The following is a 14185-nucleotide window of genomic DNA, read 5'->3' as shown; positions in this document are numbered from 1 at the left end:
CATCCTCAGGTAGTGTAGATTCAAGTTTGTTCATCCCCCCCCCCCCCCCCCCCATAGGGTGGCAGACATCTTTAAAGTTCTGTTTTCAAGAACAGCAAAACCATGATTAGTATGAATATAGAAGCATCCTCAGAAAGTTTAGATTCATTTTCATTAAAAACATGGCAACTGGGGGTAGGGTATGCCTAGAACAGGCGATCAAAGCTTTACATATGAATATATAGGAGAAGAAATCTGCTGAAGAAGAACAGCAGGGCCATATTGACTCAGGTGAGCGTTGTGGCCCATGGGCCTCTATTGAAAAAGTATTCATAGTTTTCAATTTTATCCGATTTTTTTTTTTTCAATTGCGGAATGATGTAACGTAGGCATGCCTGTAACGTAGGTTTTGATTGGCTGAGTTCAGTAACGAGAAGAAAAGGACCGACGACGACAGGCGACACGAGGCTACTAGTTGAGTTTCATTAACTGTTTCCGTCTAGTTTATTGTTTACAGGTAATATCTAAAGGTTGAAAAACTCTCTTACTCATCTTTTACTAGTCTTAATAATACAGTTTTGATTGTGAAATAGATGCATAGCACGGTGTTTATTAGAGGAAATGCGGACTTGCGTTGATCATTGTGTGGGACTTGCATCATGATGAGCTGACAGCAGCACCGGCACTAATTTCTGGAAAAGTAAGCTATCTCAAGTCTTTTTTTTATGATAAATGGATTCTAATTTGACTGCTGTCATCAATCTGACTAAAGCCAGACCTCTAATAGAGGTCTGGCTCACAGGGGCTTGCTCCCGGCGTGTAATAATTATTTATTAAAAAAAAAAAAATCATATACGTTAATACTAAAACTACACAAGGGAGGACGCCATTTTGAACCCCTTCCTCGCTTCAACCTCTGTTTTCGTTATATTTTCCCATATTCTACTGACTCACCGCCTCGGATCTGTCGAGTAATGATTCTTCTAGGACATAATGCTTAAATTTTCCCCTTGGAGCCTCTACAATACACATTTCAGACTAATAATAATCCAAACTCGCTTTTTAGGACAGTTGATAGGGACAGAAAACGAAAACACATTCGAAAATCTCGGGGTTTTTCTACTAGTTAACACAGCTGCTAATTATAAATTTGAAAAAACCGCGTTCTAATTCCGTATTCAAATGTAAAACGCCGAGGTTACTTTCGTTTTCTGTCCCTATCAACTGTCCTAAAGAGCAAGTTTGGATTATTATTAGTCTGAAATGTGTATTGTAGAGGCTCCAAGGGGAAAATTTAAGCATTATGTCCTAGAAGAATCATTACTCGACAGATCCGAGGCGGTGAGTCGGTGAGTCAGTAGACTACGGGAAAATATAAAATATACGTTTTTTTCTGTCAAGGAATTTTCGGTAGTTGATAGTGCCCCCCAACTGAAAATGTATGGTATGTGCCCCCCCCCCCCCCCCCCCCGGAACCGAAATTGCTTCCTACGGACCTGCAGTGACCGATAGAGATGAAGTAGGTTTAGTTAAAATAAATGTAAAAGAGTAATATTGTAAATACTCATGTTACCAATTTATTTTTATAAGTATTTTAATTATATATATCTTATAATCTCGGTGAGATTTGTTGAGACTAAATCCCAGACTAGTGTCATACAAAGTGACTCGGGGAAATCTTTCCTGGACTTCGACTGCTTGTTTTGATCAATACAGGCTGAAATGAATTCCTTGCCCACTTCAACTTTTTGCTTTGGACATCCTTTTAACTCCCTATCACTATAAAACTTTTGTTTCTTACCTTTTAAAGGTTTAAATCCAACCAAAATCAAGTTGTTGATTTTTTCATAGCACTGACATATTTGTTCAAACCTCCAACGCCGAAGAGTTCCAGCAATACTTCGTTCTACTATGATTTCCTGTAGAAATGAACCATAGTACGAAGATTTCCCTGAGTCACTTTGTGTGACACTAGTCTGAGATTCGTATGAAACCTCTGTCCAAAATTTTAAGTCTCGACAAATTTCGCTTAGATTATATATCTTTTAGCCATTAATTCATAGGAGTGACGTGAATGAAGCTCAAGGCTAGGATTTTGATTAATTTCTTAGGGGCTTGGTTTCAGGATGTTGTATTTTATTCATTGTGTGTCTTTCTATGTCTAGATAATATATTGATTATCATAAAAATCAAAAATCGCTGAAATTTGTAGTTTTTGAAAGTCATATTTCAAATGTGCAGAAAAAAATAAATGGGTTGACACTCGCCATCTTGGATTCCAGGGAGTGCCTCAGATCACACTTGATTTTAATCAATATCTACACTTTTTCTACTGGTGTCGGATGAGATGTAGCTTCAAAAATGATTGAATAACTCCCTTCTATCATCTGCTGCAGATATGCACTTGCCATATAAAATATGCAGTGAACCAAAACGTCCTTGATACCTAGCACTGAAATCAAAAGCAACTGAAGTGATGATTTCTAACTATGTAAAGTGTAGAAGCGTCCTGTAATTACATGGAAATCTAGAGAGAACAAGTTTGGTGCAGCTTCTGGCCTCTCTAGACTTCCTGTGCAATTCCAAAATACTTTTAATCTTCTATATTTACTTTTTTATGTTTAGACTAGAATTGAACCAAATCTGAAGCTGAATAAACAGTCTCTGAAGAAGCATCTAGTATTGTGAATTCTTTAAATGATGTAAATCACAATAATGGCAGAGGGCAATTCCTCAAAGGACATACCCCGAGGGCTAATCAGCAGAAGGGGCCTGCCCTCAGGGAGAGGAACTAGGTACGTTTTAAAATCACAAGCAGTGCATTATACTACAGTCAAACTTTATTTTGAAGGTAAAAGTGATTTCAGGGATAGTCTCAATTTTGCAAATGGTTTTTTCCAAGAATTTTTAAAAAGTATATTCCTGAACATGGTAACAATTGTTAACGATATGAATTTTTAGGTCACCTGAGTCACTCAGGTGACCTATTGCTATCTGTTTTCGTCCGTCGTCGTGCGTCGTCCGTCGTCCATCATCCGTCGTGTGTTAACATTTGAACATTTTCAGCTTCTTCTCTGAAACCGCTGAACCAATTTCAGCCAATTTTAGCATATGGCATCTATGTCTAAAGGGGAACAAAAATTGTGAATTTCATGGTCCCTGCCCCCTGGGGCCTGAGGGGTGGGGCTAAAACCACCAAAATTAATGTAATCTTTAAAAATCTTCTTCTTTACTCCTGGACATCAAGCAGTCAAACTGTTAGCATGATTGTAATAAGCATTGAGCCCTCTACCAGAATTGTGAAATTCATGGCCCCAGGATCAGGGGTTCTGGTGCTAGGGTGGGGCTATATAGATCATATAGTGAAAATGCCTTATTTCTTTGAAAATTTTCTTCTCTGCTCTTGAGTATTAAAGAAACTAACTAAGTACATAGCTATAATGAGCATGGCTGCCTCCTCCAAAATTGTGAATTTCATGGCCCCTGGGTCAGGGTTTCTGGTGTTGGGGGGGGGGGGGGCTCTATTGATTATATAGTGAAAATGCATTATATCTTTAGAATCTTCTCCTCTGCTGCTGGGTATGAAATAAACTAACTAAGTACATAGTTTTAATGAGCATGACTGCCTCTTCCAAAATTGTGAATTTCATGGCCCCTGGGTCAGGGGTTCTGGTGTTGGGGGGGGGGGGGGCTCTATTGATTATATAGTGAAAATGCATTATATCTTTGAAAATCTTCTTCTCTGCTCATTGGTATTAAATAAATTAACTAAGTACATAGTTATGATGAGCATAGCTGCCTCTTTCAGAATTGTGAATTTCATGGCCCCTGGGTCAGGGGTTCAGGTGTTAGGGTGGGGCTCTATTGTTTATATAGTGAAAATGCCTTATATCTTTGAAAATCTTCCTCTCTGCTCATTGGTACGAAATAAGCTAACTAAGTACATATTTATGATGAGCATAGCTGCCTCTTTCAAAATTGTGAATTTCATGGCCCCTGGGTCAGGGGTTCTGAAGAATGGGGGGGGGCTCTATTAATTATATAGTGAAAATTCATAATTTCTTTCAAAACATTTTTTTTCTACTCCTGGTTATAAAGCAAAGAAACAAGTGCATAGTTATGATGAGCAAGGATGCTTTTACAAAATTTTTTAAACTTGTGGTCCCAGGGGTTCTGTTGTTTCACTGAAGGAGGGGGGGGGGGGCTCTATTTGATTTTATACTGAAAATGTGTGAATTCTTTGAAAATCTTCAACTAATTGCATAGTTATGATGATGAGGGTACCTCTTCCAAATTTGTAAATTTTCATGACCCAAGGTCATGGGTTCTGGTGTTAGGGTAGGGCTGTGTTAAATAGTGAAAATGCATTATTTCTTCGAAAATCTCCTCTGCTCCTGGGCATATTGGAAGCAAACAGAGTAAAAGTTTTAATAAGCAAGGGTATTTTTACCAGAATTTTGAACATCTGGACCATTTAGTCAAGTGTTCTGGCCCTGGCCAGGGCTCTATTAATTTGTATTCTGTTGAGTGAAGTTATTCCCCTTTCCATTCACTTTTGATAATTAATCACTGTAGATAATGTATTTGAAAGGTTAATAGATTAAGAGAATTATGCAAGAACATTTATTATATAATACAAAAAGTACTTTCATAGTTTTTATAATCAGGTAGACTTGGAAATAATAGATGAATAAAAATGAAACAAAAATAACTTATATTTATACCCCACGCAACAAGTTGCGTGAGGTATAATGTTTTTGACCCGTCCGTCAGTCAGTCAGTGTGTCAGTCAGTCAGTCAGTGTGTCAGTCAGTCAGTCAGTCCGTCAGTCCTGTTTTTTTGTCAGCGCAACTCCTCAAAAACCGCTGCACAGAATTTCGTCAAACTTTGCAGATATTTAGGACACAATGTGTAGATGTGCATATTACCAGGAAATTCTGATTCCTTTATTTTTTCTCGGAATTTCGGCACTTTTCAACTTAGATTTTTGGCCATATCTTCAATATGGAGATGAACAGTTTGTCAGCGCAACTCCTCATAAACCGCTGCACAGAATTTGGTCAAACTTTGCAGATATTTAGCACACAATGTATAGATGTGCATATTACCAGGAAATTCCGATTCCTTTATATTTTCTGGGAATTTCGGCACTTTTCAACTTAGATTTTTGGCCATATCTTGAATATAAAGATGAACAGTTTGTCAGCACAACTCCTCTTAAACCGCTGCACAGAATTTGGTCAAACTTTGCAGATATTTAGGACACAATGTGTAGATGTGCATATTACCAGGAAATTCCGATTCCATTATTTTTCTGGGAATTTCAGCACTTTTCAACTTGGATTTTGGCCATATCTTGAATATAGAGATGAACAGTTTGTCAGCGCAACTCCTCTTAAACCGCTGCACAGAATTTGGTCAAACTTTGCAGATATTAAGTACACAGTGTGTAGATGTGCATATTACCAGGAAATTCCGATTCCGTATTTTTCTGGGAATTTCGGCACTTTTCAACTTAGGTTTTTGGCCATATCTTGAATATAGAGGTGAACAGTTTGTCAGCACAACTCCTATTAAACCGCTGCATAGAATTGGGTCAAACTTTGCAGATATTTAGCACACAATGTATAGATGTGCATATTACCAGGAAATTCCGATTCCTTTATATTTTCTGGGAATTTCGGCACTTTTCAACTTAGATTTTTGGCCATATCTTGAATATAAAGATGAACAGTTTGTCTGCGCAACTCCTCTTAAACCGCTGCACAGAATTTGGTCAATCTCTGCAGATATTTAGTACACAGTGTGTAGATGTGCATATTACCAGGAAATTCTGATTCCATTATTTTTTCTCGGAATTTCGGCACTTTTCAACTTAGATTTTTGGCCATATCTTGAATATAGAGATGAACAGTTTGTCAGCACAACTCCTCTTAAACCGCTGCACAGAATTTGGACAAACTTTGCAGATATTTAGTACACAGTGTGTAGATGTGCATATTACCAGGAAATTCCGATTCCATTATTTTTGCCTTAAGAGTTTTGCCTTTTATTGAAGAAACTTTCCAGCTAGGTAATAAGAAACTCCACTGGAATCAGCTTTTTATAATGAAATTCTATGTGAAATATTTTATGACCTTAAAAGACCCCTATTGATTTTGAGATCAAAATATTAATGGTTTAACACAAACACACACTCACACACACACCATCTTCGATAGTTCTGTCTCCCCCCCCCCCCCCCCCCCCCCTTCAAATTGGTGTGCTTTGCCTTAAATAATTTCATAAGTACAGTATATAAACAGATTCATATGACTACATCATAATTTTGTTTCCATCAATTATTTAAATGTGTAAACTGTCATGTGTTGGACATGGACTTGCACTCATTAACAAATCGAAATCACTGAGGAATTTAAATAACAGTTTGTCAGCATAATTCCGGCACTGAATTTCCTGAAACTTTGTAGGTATTTCAGAATAATGTATAGATTTGTATATTACCAAGACCAAGAAATTTTGATTCCATTATTTATCTAGAAACTTCAGCCCAGTTAAATTTGTAACATACAAAGATTTGAATGTCCTTATATGCAAGAAGTTTTGATGTGATGATTTTTTGCAAGTAATGCCCCTTTTTTGAATTATACTGTGTATTTAAAATGCACTGTGCCATTCATTACGTGTTGCATTGTCGAGTTTTGGGGAAGCGTGGGGTATGTGAGCTTGCTCACTTTTTCTTTCATCTTAAATGTTCTTCAAAAGCCAAGTGAGGCCAATGTGAGAGGTAATAATATAGACATTTTGTTAAAAGTCTGTATGGTAATAGTAATAAATGGGGGACAGATAGGAAGATACTAGACCAATTATTTTGTTGATCAGAATCGTACTATTTTTCTTGCTATTGGACAACAAAGCTTCATTTATCAGTTGATGGATCCTCTAAATTGTTGTACTCAGGTGACCGTTAAGGCCCTTGGGCCTCTTGTTTTTTATTACAGACTGCCTTCAATAGGGAAGCCTAGAGACCTTACATTAGGAGGGGTACCAAAGAAAGTTTTTACCCCCAACATCCCTGCTAGGAGAGATAAGAGTGCTGACAAGTATGTGGATGATTTATTAATGAGATGCATAGGGAAAAATAAGAATAGAAAAGGTCTGTGGCTGAAAAAATATGTATGTAATCTTTTCAAAAGATTTTATTTGGTAATAAGAGTTCGTTCAATGGCTAGATTTCTATTCAAAGATTTTCTTTGTTATTTAAGTAAATGTGTAGAAATAATTATTTAGTATCTCTGATTTGAATTACTTTTCAAACTAGTACATATATTTTAGAACTGAAGAGAAAGGAGAAGGGAAGAAGGAAGGAAAACAAAAACCAGAGAAATCTGGAGGAAAAGATGAGCGAGGTAGAGGCAGAGGACGTGGCCGGGGCAGAGGAAGGGGGCGGGGCCAGGATGTCATTCAGTCCCACTCCATCTTTGAACAAGGCCCAACAGAGAAGATGGCAAAAGGTTAGTTAAAGCACTGTTTTAGACCCGCATAAAATGGTAGAGGCAAATATCTGGTTTTCTTACTCTCTGATTTTATGTTTAGTGTATGCAATATTTAAGACATGCTAAATCTAAAAATATTGAGTTTATGGCCATTTAAAAGCCAGGGCTCCACATTAACTTTTTTTCCTACTTGTCCATTCAGACAAGTAACCAAGACATTTACTTGTCCGAACTTCAACTTCACTTGTCTGAAAAATTTTCAATAAAGATCTAATACTGTTAACTGAAAAACTAAAAATAAAGTCCATTACATGTGCATGATGTTATTTATAAATACAACAAACACATAAAACAAAATTTTATCTAGACTTTCTGCCCTGACAACATAAATGCTGTCAACATAAAACAGACAAACTTCGTCAGTTCCCTGCCTTTGCAGTAGTATGCAATTAGTGAACTTCGATCCCTATCGAGTGTACTCAATTACATCGGGATCGAAGTTCGGTTTTCATGTACTGTTTCTGTCTTAAAGTACTGGTAAACTTTCAACAGTCGTTCTTTATTTAATATTTAGAGACTTCTTTACATAAAAATGCACTTGTCCAATCAGACAAGTGCCCATCAATATTCACTTGTCCGTATTTTTTTTTCACTGGTACCAGACAAGCGGACAAGCGTTAATGTCGAGCCCTGAAAGCATGTACAATTTACTTGGAAAAACATGTGCATGGCATATAAACTTAACTGAAGATCATACTAAAATTGTACTATTCTTAACCCTGAATTGGGAATACTTACAATTTAAAGTTAAGTGTAACAGAGATGGGAGTCAGTAAGGACTTTGGCAATTATTGAGACAAATAAACAGGATTCATTCTTTGAATTCAAGTTGCAACAAATATTTTTCATAAAATTGTGACAATAACCAAACACATCTTCTAAGTTATCATAATTATTTTCTGAAGGTTCTTCGGTATTTGAGAGTTATGGAGGATCAGGGCCTAAATCTGGTGGGGGAGGGGGTGGATCCTCAGCAGGTGGATCTAAGCTGGGCGTGAAGAAAGAGAGGTCAGATGAAGAAACCAAGGAAGTCCTGGACTATCTTCTGAAAGATGATGTATGGCTATGCAGGAGAAACTTTGTTTTATGTTAAATAGGAGAGACTTTGTTTTATGCACAGGCCTTTGGATCACTTAAGGTCAAGATCTAGTAAATAAAAGGAGCCTACAGATTTCTCAAATTTGAGAAATAAATTCCTTTAATGAAGCTTTAGAAGTATAGCTTGGTCAAAAAAGGTGTTTCGGGGCATAATTTGTAGGTAAACAAGACGAAAAATTATATTATAAACTGTCATTTTCATTGAAAAATTAAGAAATCAGTCATGAATATGGGAGTTTTTTCCATATCAGACAAATTTAATGTATCCAGATTGCCTACAGTCTCTCAGAAAACGGTAATTTGTATGTTCTTAGCCTCTTCTTTAAAATACTATTAAATTGAATATAGGTTTCGGGATTACTTTTCACATGATTTCAAATTGAATTCCAGGAAAATACTTTATTCTCTACATAATTCTATTACAGCCGTAAAGTACGGGATAAAAGACATTTTAATTTGAATGTGACGTCATAATGGATCTAGCATAAAAAATGCAGTCTAAAATCATTTACTAGATCTTGACCTTAAATCTGACTTTAAAAAAGTGGGGTGTATAAAAAAGATAAAGGTATGGAACTCCTTACATAGGGTACCCACTTTCACTAATAAAATACTTTTTGATCGAATGCTCTAAAATTTTACTTTCTATTCATATCTGTTCGTATATAATCAATATACATTACTACCAAAGTTCATTCCGAAATTCCTTGTACAGTGGCTTCCATTTTATCGGATAGCGGTTTAACGAATATTTCGGCTATTTCAATATAATATCAGAGCACAAAACCATTTCTTATATATTTATTAATAATTTCACCTGATATTCTGATGAGAAAATATTGGAATTTCGTTTTATCCGATACAAAAATTTGGACTATCATAGTGTTTTTTGATAATCAGCACCTTGTTCACACCTCCAACTTCGTATGTGAGGCCTTTGTTTACACAGTTTGACACCAATTACCTTGACTGGCTTGAGTACGATAATGAGGGGATTAGTTACGGCTGGACGCACACAGGCACCTTACCTGTGTCAATAGTGGGCATAGTAAATAGATATGTTTTGATTACAGTTGTGATGATCAGCTTGGGTTCAATGATGCACTTGTTAATTATGACAGTTATTTGTAATTTTTTCAGCGTGAAATTTTAATTATTGAACTGATTAGCTTGTGTATGACAATTTGCTTGGATAATGAAATAAGCCTATTCAATCGTTTAACTTGGTCAATTGGCTTAATATTTATTCACTTTTCAGTGCAAAATTTACAGTAAAAATCACAAATGGCCCATTCTATAAAAATACGTCTCAAAATTCACACCATCTTTCTCCACATGGCTCTCAAAATCTCTCTTCAGCAGACAAGAATAAGACCTGTAAACTCACACACAGTATAAAATATGTAACCGTATTAAAGAAACAAATAAAAACGAAACAATTACATATATTTAATATTTTTGTTTATTTTTAATTTACAATCTATCCAGGGAAAAATAGTTTACGGTTATTAGTCAAGCATTTAGTCTACTTCCGTTTCCAAAATGGCGACCATCGAAGAAGGAATGTAATCATGTGCTGAAGAAAGATGGCAATAACTATCAAAGAATATATTCTATACGTCAATTTATTTGAAAAAAAAAATCATATTAAATTCATAGGTAAGTGAAATAAATTATTTTTAGTAAAGTCATTAAGTAAACATGTCAAAAGAAAACGAAAGTGCAAGCTTGAAATTTGCTACGATGTATTATCAATACATGTAGCTCTATACATCTATCTTTGGACTCGGTATGGAGCAATCGGTTATTCTAATTTTCGGCTATTCGGATAAAACTAGGCTGACAACTTGACTATTCGATAAAACGGGAACCACTGTACTTCCCGAGATGTGGTGAAATCAATTCCAAAATGGACCTACTTTTTTTTACTCGACATTAGCTTGGGCCTTGGTTATTCACATGTATACATATGGTGTTTGAACTGCAACGAACAGCTGCATAGTATTTGCACAACCTTCAACATTTTAAAGTTGATTTTTTACTCCATATCTTAAGGTTAAGTCGGTAATAATTCCTTTCGTGAAAAAAAATTTTAGAAACGTTTGCTCCAACAACTTCACAGCCATGTTGTATATTAATGTAAAAAGAACTATGATTGAATGAAATTTTCCCGGAATGTATAATGTACCTTTTGATTTTTGGCTCACCTGAGCTGAAAGCTCAAGTGAGCTTTTCTGATCACCCGTTGTCCGTCGTCCGTCCGTCTGTTTGTCTGTCCGTCCGTCCGTCTGTCCGTCCGTTTGTAAACTTTTCACATTTTCAACTTCTTCTCAAGAACCACTGGGCCAATTTTAACCAAACTTGCCACAAAGTATCCTTAGGTGAAGGGGAGTGTAAATTGTTAAAATAAAGGGCCAAGTCCCCTTACAAGGAGAGATAATCAAGAAAAGACAAAAATAGGGTGGGTTCATTAAAAAATCTTCTTCTCAAGAACCACTGGGCCAGAAAAGCTGAAACTTATGTGGAAGCATCCTGGGATAGTGTAGATTCTAAATCGTACAAATCATGACCCCCGGGGGTAGGGCGGGGCCACAATAGGGAATCCAAGTTTTACATTGAAATACATAAGAAAAATCTTCTTCTCAAGAACCACAGGGGCAGAAAAGCTTAAACTTATATGGAAGCATCCTGGGGTAGTGTAGATTCTAAATTGTTCAAATCATGACCCCCGGGGGTAGGGCGGGGCCACAATAGGGAATCCAAGTTTTACATTGAAATATATAGGAAAAATCTTAAAAAATCTTCTTCTCAAGAACCACTGGGCCAGAAATACTGAAACTTATATTGAATCATCCTGGGGTAGTGTAGATTCTAAATTGCTCAAATCATGACCCCTGGGGGTAGGGAGGGGCCACAATAGGGAATCCAATTTTTACATTGAAATATATAGGAAAAATCTTAAAAAATCTTCTTCTCAAGAACCACTGGGCCAGAAATACTGAAACTTATATGGAAGCATGCTGGGGTAGTGTAGAATCTAAATTGTTCAAATCATGACCCCCGGGGGTAGGGCGGGGCCACAATAGGGAATCCAAGTTTTACATTGAAATATATAGGAAAAATCTTAAAAAATCTTCTTCTCAAGAACCACTGGGCCAGAAATGCTGAAACTTATATGGAAGCATCCTGGGGTAATGTAGATTCTAAATTGTTCAAATCATGACCCCTGGGGGTAGGGCGGGGCCACAATAGGGAATCCAAGTTTTACATTGAAATATATAGGAAAAATCTTAAAAAATCTTCTTCTCAAGAACCACTGGGCCAGAAAAGCTGAAACTTATTTGGAAGCATCCTGGGGTAGTGTAGATTATAAACTATTCAAATCATGACCCCTGGGGGTAGGGCGGGGCCACAATAGGGAATCCAAGTTTTACATTGAAATATATAGGAAAAATCTTTTAAAATCTTCTTCTCAAGAACCACTGGGCCAGAAAAGCTGAAACTTATTTGGAAGCATCCTGGGGTAGTGTAGATTATAAACTATTCAAATCATGACCCCTGGGGGTAGGGCGGGGCCACAATAGGGAATCCAAGTTTTACATTGAAATATATAGGAAAAATCTTTAAAAATCTTCTTCTCAAGAACCACTGGGCCAGAAAAGCTGAAACTTATTTGGAAGCATCCTGGGGTAGTGTAGATTATTATAAACTATTCAAATCATGACCCCCCGGGGTAGGGCAGGGCCACAGTAGGGAATCCAAGTTTTACATTGAAATACATAAGAAAAATCTTTACAAATCTTCTTCTCAAGAACCACTGGGCCAGAAAAGCTGAAACTTATGTGGAAGCATCCTGGGGTAGTGTAGATTCTAAATTGTTTAAATCATGACCCCCGGGGGTAGGGCGGGGCCACAATAGGGAATCCAAGTTTTAAATTGAAATACATAAGAAAAATCTTTAAAAATCTTCTTCTCAAGAACCACTGGGCCAGAAAAGCTGAAACTTATATTGAAGCATCCTGTAGATTATAAATTGTTCAAATCTTGACCCCTGGGGGTAGGGCGGGACACAATAGGGAATCCAAGTTTTACGTTGAAATATATAAGAAAAATATTTAAAAATCTTCTTTTCAAGAACCACTCGACCAATAAAGCTGAGACATATTTAGAAGCATCCTGAGGTAGTGTAGATTCTAAATTGTTCAAATTTTGACCCCCGGGGGTTGGGCGGGGCCACAATAGGTATATTAAAAGGGGGGAAATCTGGTAAAGAACAACATGGCCAAAGTTACTCAGGTGAGCGATGTGGCCCATGGGCCTCTTGTTTAAAAATTATACCGCTAAATTCTTGGTGGTAACTTATTAAGACCGTATGATCAAATCAGATAAAATTTTGTAGAGACTGAGTGCTAATAAACAAACATTCAGAGAATATAGAATAAATTCCGGGAAGAATTTGTCCCGTCATTCCCGCTTTACAATTAGTGTAACTTTTCAGAGGCCCAAGCTTATGTAGAGTAAAAAAATAAGGTCAAATTTTGGAATATGATTTCAGCATATCTCGGGAAGTATATGGAATTTAGGAAAGAACTTTGGTAGTAATGTAGAGTGTTTATATGTGAATAGTTATGAATAAAAACTAAAATTTTAGATCATTTGGTTTAAAAGTATTTTATTGGCAAATGTGAGTACCCTACGTAAGGAGTTCCATACCTTTATTTTTTTTTAACAACTTTAATTTTTCAAAGCGATCTAAGGGCCTGTGGTTTTATGTTAAATAGAAGTTTGATTCATCTAATTCTGCTAGAATTATACATAAAATCTCTCCAGAGAAATTAATTTTCCTTGTAACAAAATAAAAGTTAAAAAAAAAAGATTTCTTGGATCAATATTTTGAGTACTTGTACAGTGTACATGGAGTTGATTAATATTTTGAGTACTTGTACAGTGTACATGGAGTTGATTCAGAAGTTATGTTACTGGATTTATAAATTCCACCGAAATTGAAATTCATCCAAAAAAAATTGCTAGAAATTTGTTTTACTTTTGTTTTCCTTCAGTTTATTGCTGGTCCCCTTTCTGAGGACAAGGACATGGCACCAGTCCACTTACCTCTCTGTATTGTAGAGGACATCAAACCTGCTGTTAAAAGTAAGATTTTCAGATGGCAGTTGTATAATCCATGTATCTCTGTATCAACATTAATTCTGATAATAATCTAGGCTATACTGTATATTTGCATTCAATGGAATTTAGGATACATCGCAGATAATGTACAGTTTAAGTTTGTTTCAATCATGGAGTAAGTACAAAACTTATGAGATACAATCTCGGTATGTTCTCGATACATCCTCGATCAGCGTGTGTTCTGGTGAATGCTCTGCTTTTGCAAAGATGTTAGAGAAAAATCTGTTCTTACTAATGATGTCATTGTGATGAGATCATCAAAAGGACAGAAACAATCTTGTACATGTATATGATGGTTCATTAAATTTAGAAATAAATATGCATGTATGTCGAATTGTACTTGAATTTTTAAAATAAGACATTGA

The 14185-nt window shown here is 36.3% G+C and overlaps 1 protein-coding gene across 1 annotated transcript in view; it reads left to right on the top strand.

The window, feature by feature from the left end:
- Positions 1 to 492: 492 nt before the first annotated feature.
- The window catches only part of LOC133189587 (DNA-directed RNA polymerase III subunit RPC4-like), an 18878-nt gene continuing 5185 nt past the window's right edge, over positions 493 to 14185 (top strand). The window contains exons 1-6 of the mRNA XM_061324970.1: positions 493 to 679; positions 2605 to 2774; positions 6981 to 7082; positions 7315 to 7493; positions 8441 to 8592; positions 13694 to 13784. Of these exons, the coding sequence (XP_061180954.1) occupies positions 2695 to 2774; positions 6981 to 7082; positions 7315 to 7493; positions 8441 to 8592; positions 13694 to 13784 (604 nt within the window). The 5' untranslated portion in view covers positions 493 to 679; positions 2605 to 2694. The remainder of the gene's footprint in view (positions 680 to 2604; positions 2775 to 6980; positions 7083 to 7314; positions 7494 to 8440; positions 8593 to 13693; positions 13785 to 14185) is intronic.

This window comes from Saccostrea echinata, unplaced genomic scaffold (genome assembly GCF_033153115.1).
Source record: "Saccostrea echinata isolate AGI-Se365-2 ecotype Australia unplaced genomic scaffold, CSIRO_AGI_Sech_v1 ptg000019l, whole genome shotgun sequence".
NCBI lineage: Eukaryota > Metazoa > Mollusca > Bivalvia > Ostreida > Ostreidae > Saccostrea > Saccostrea echinata.
The sequence above is the reverse complement of the archived record's forward strand: the minus strand, read 5'-3'. Positions and strand labels throughout refer to the sequence as shown.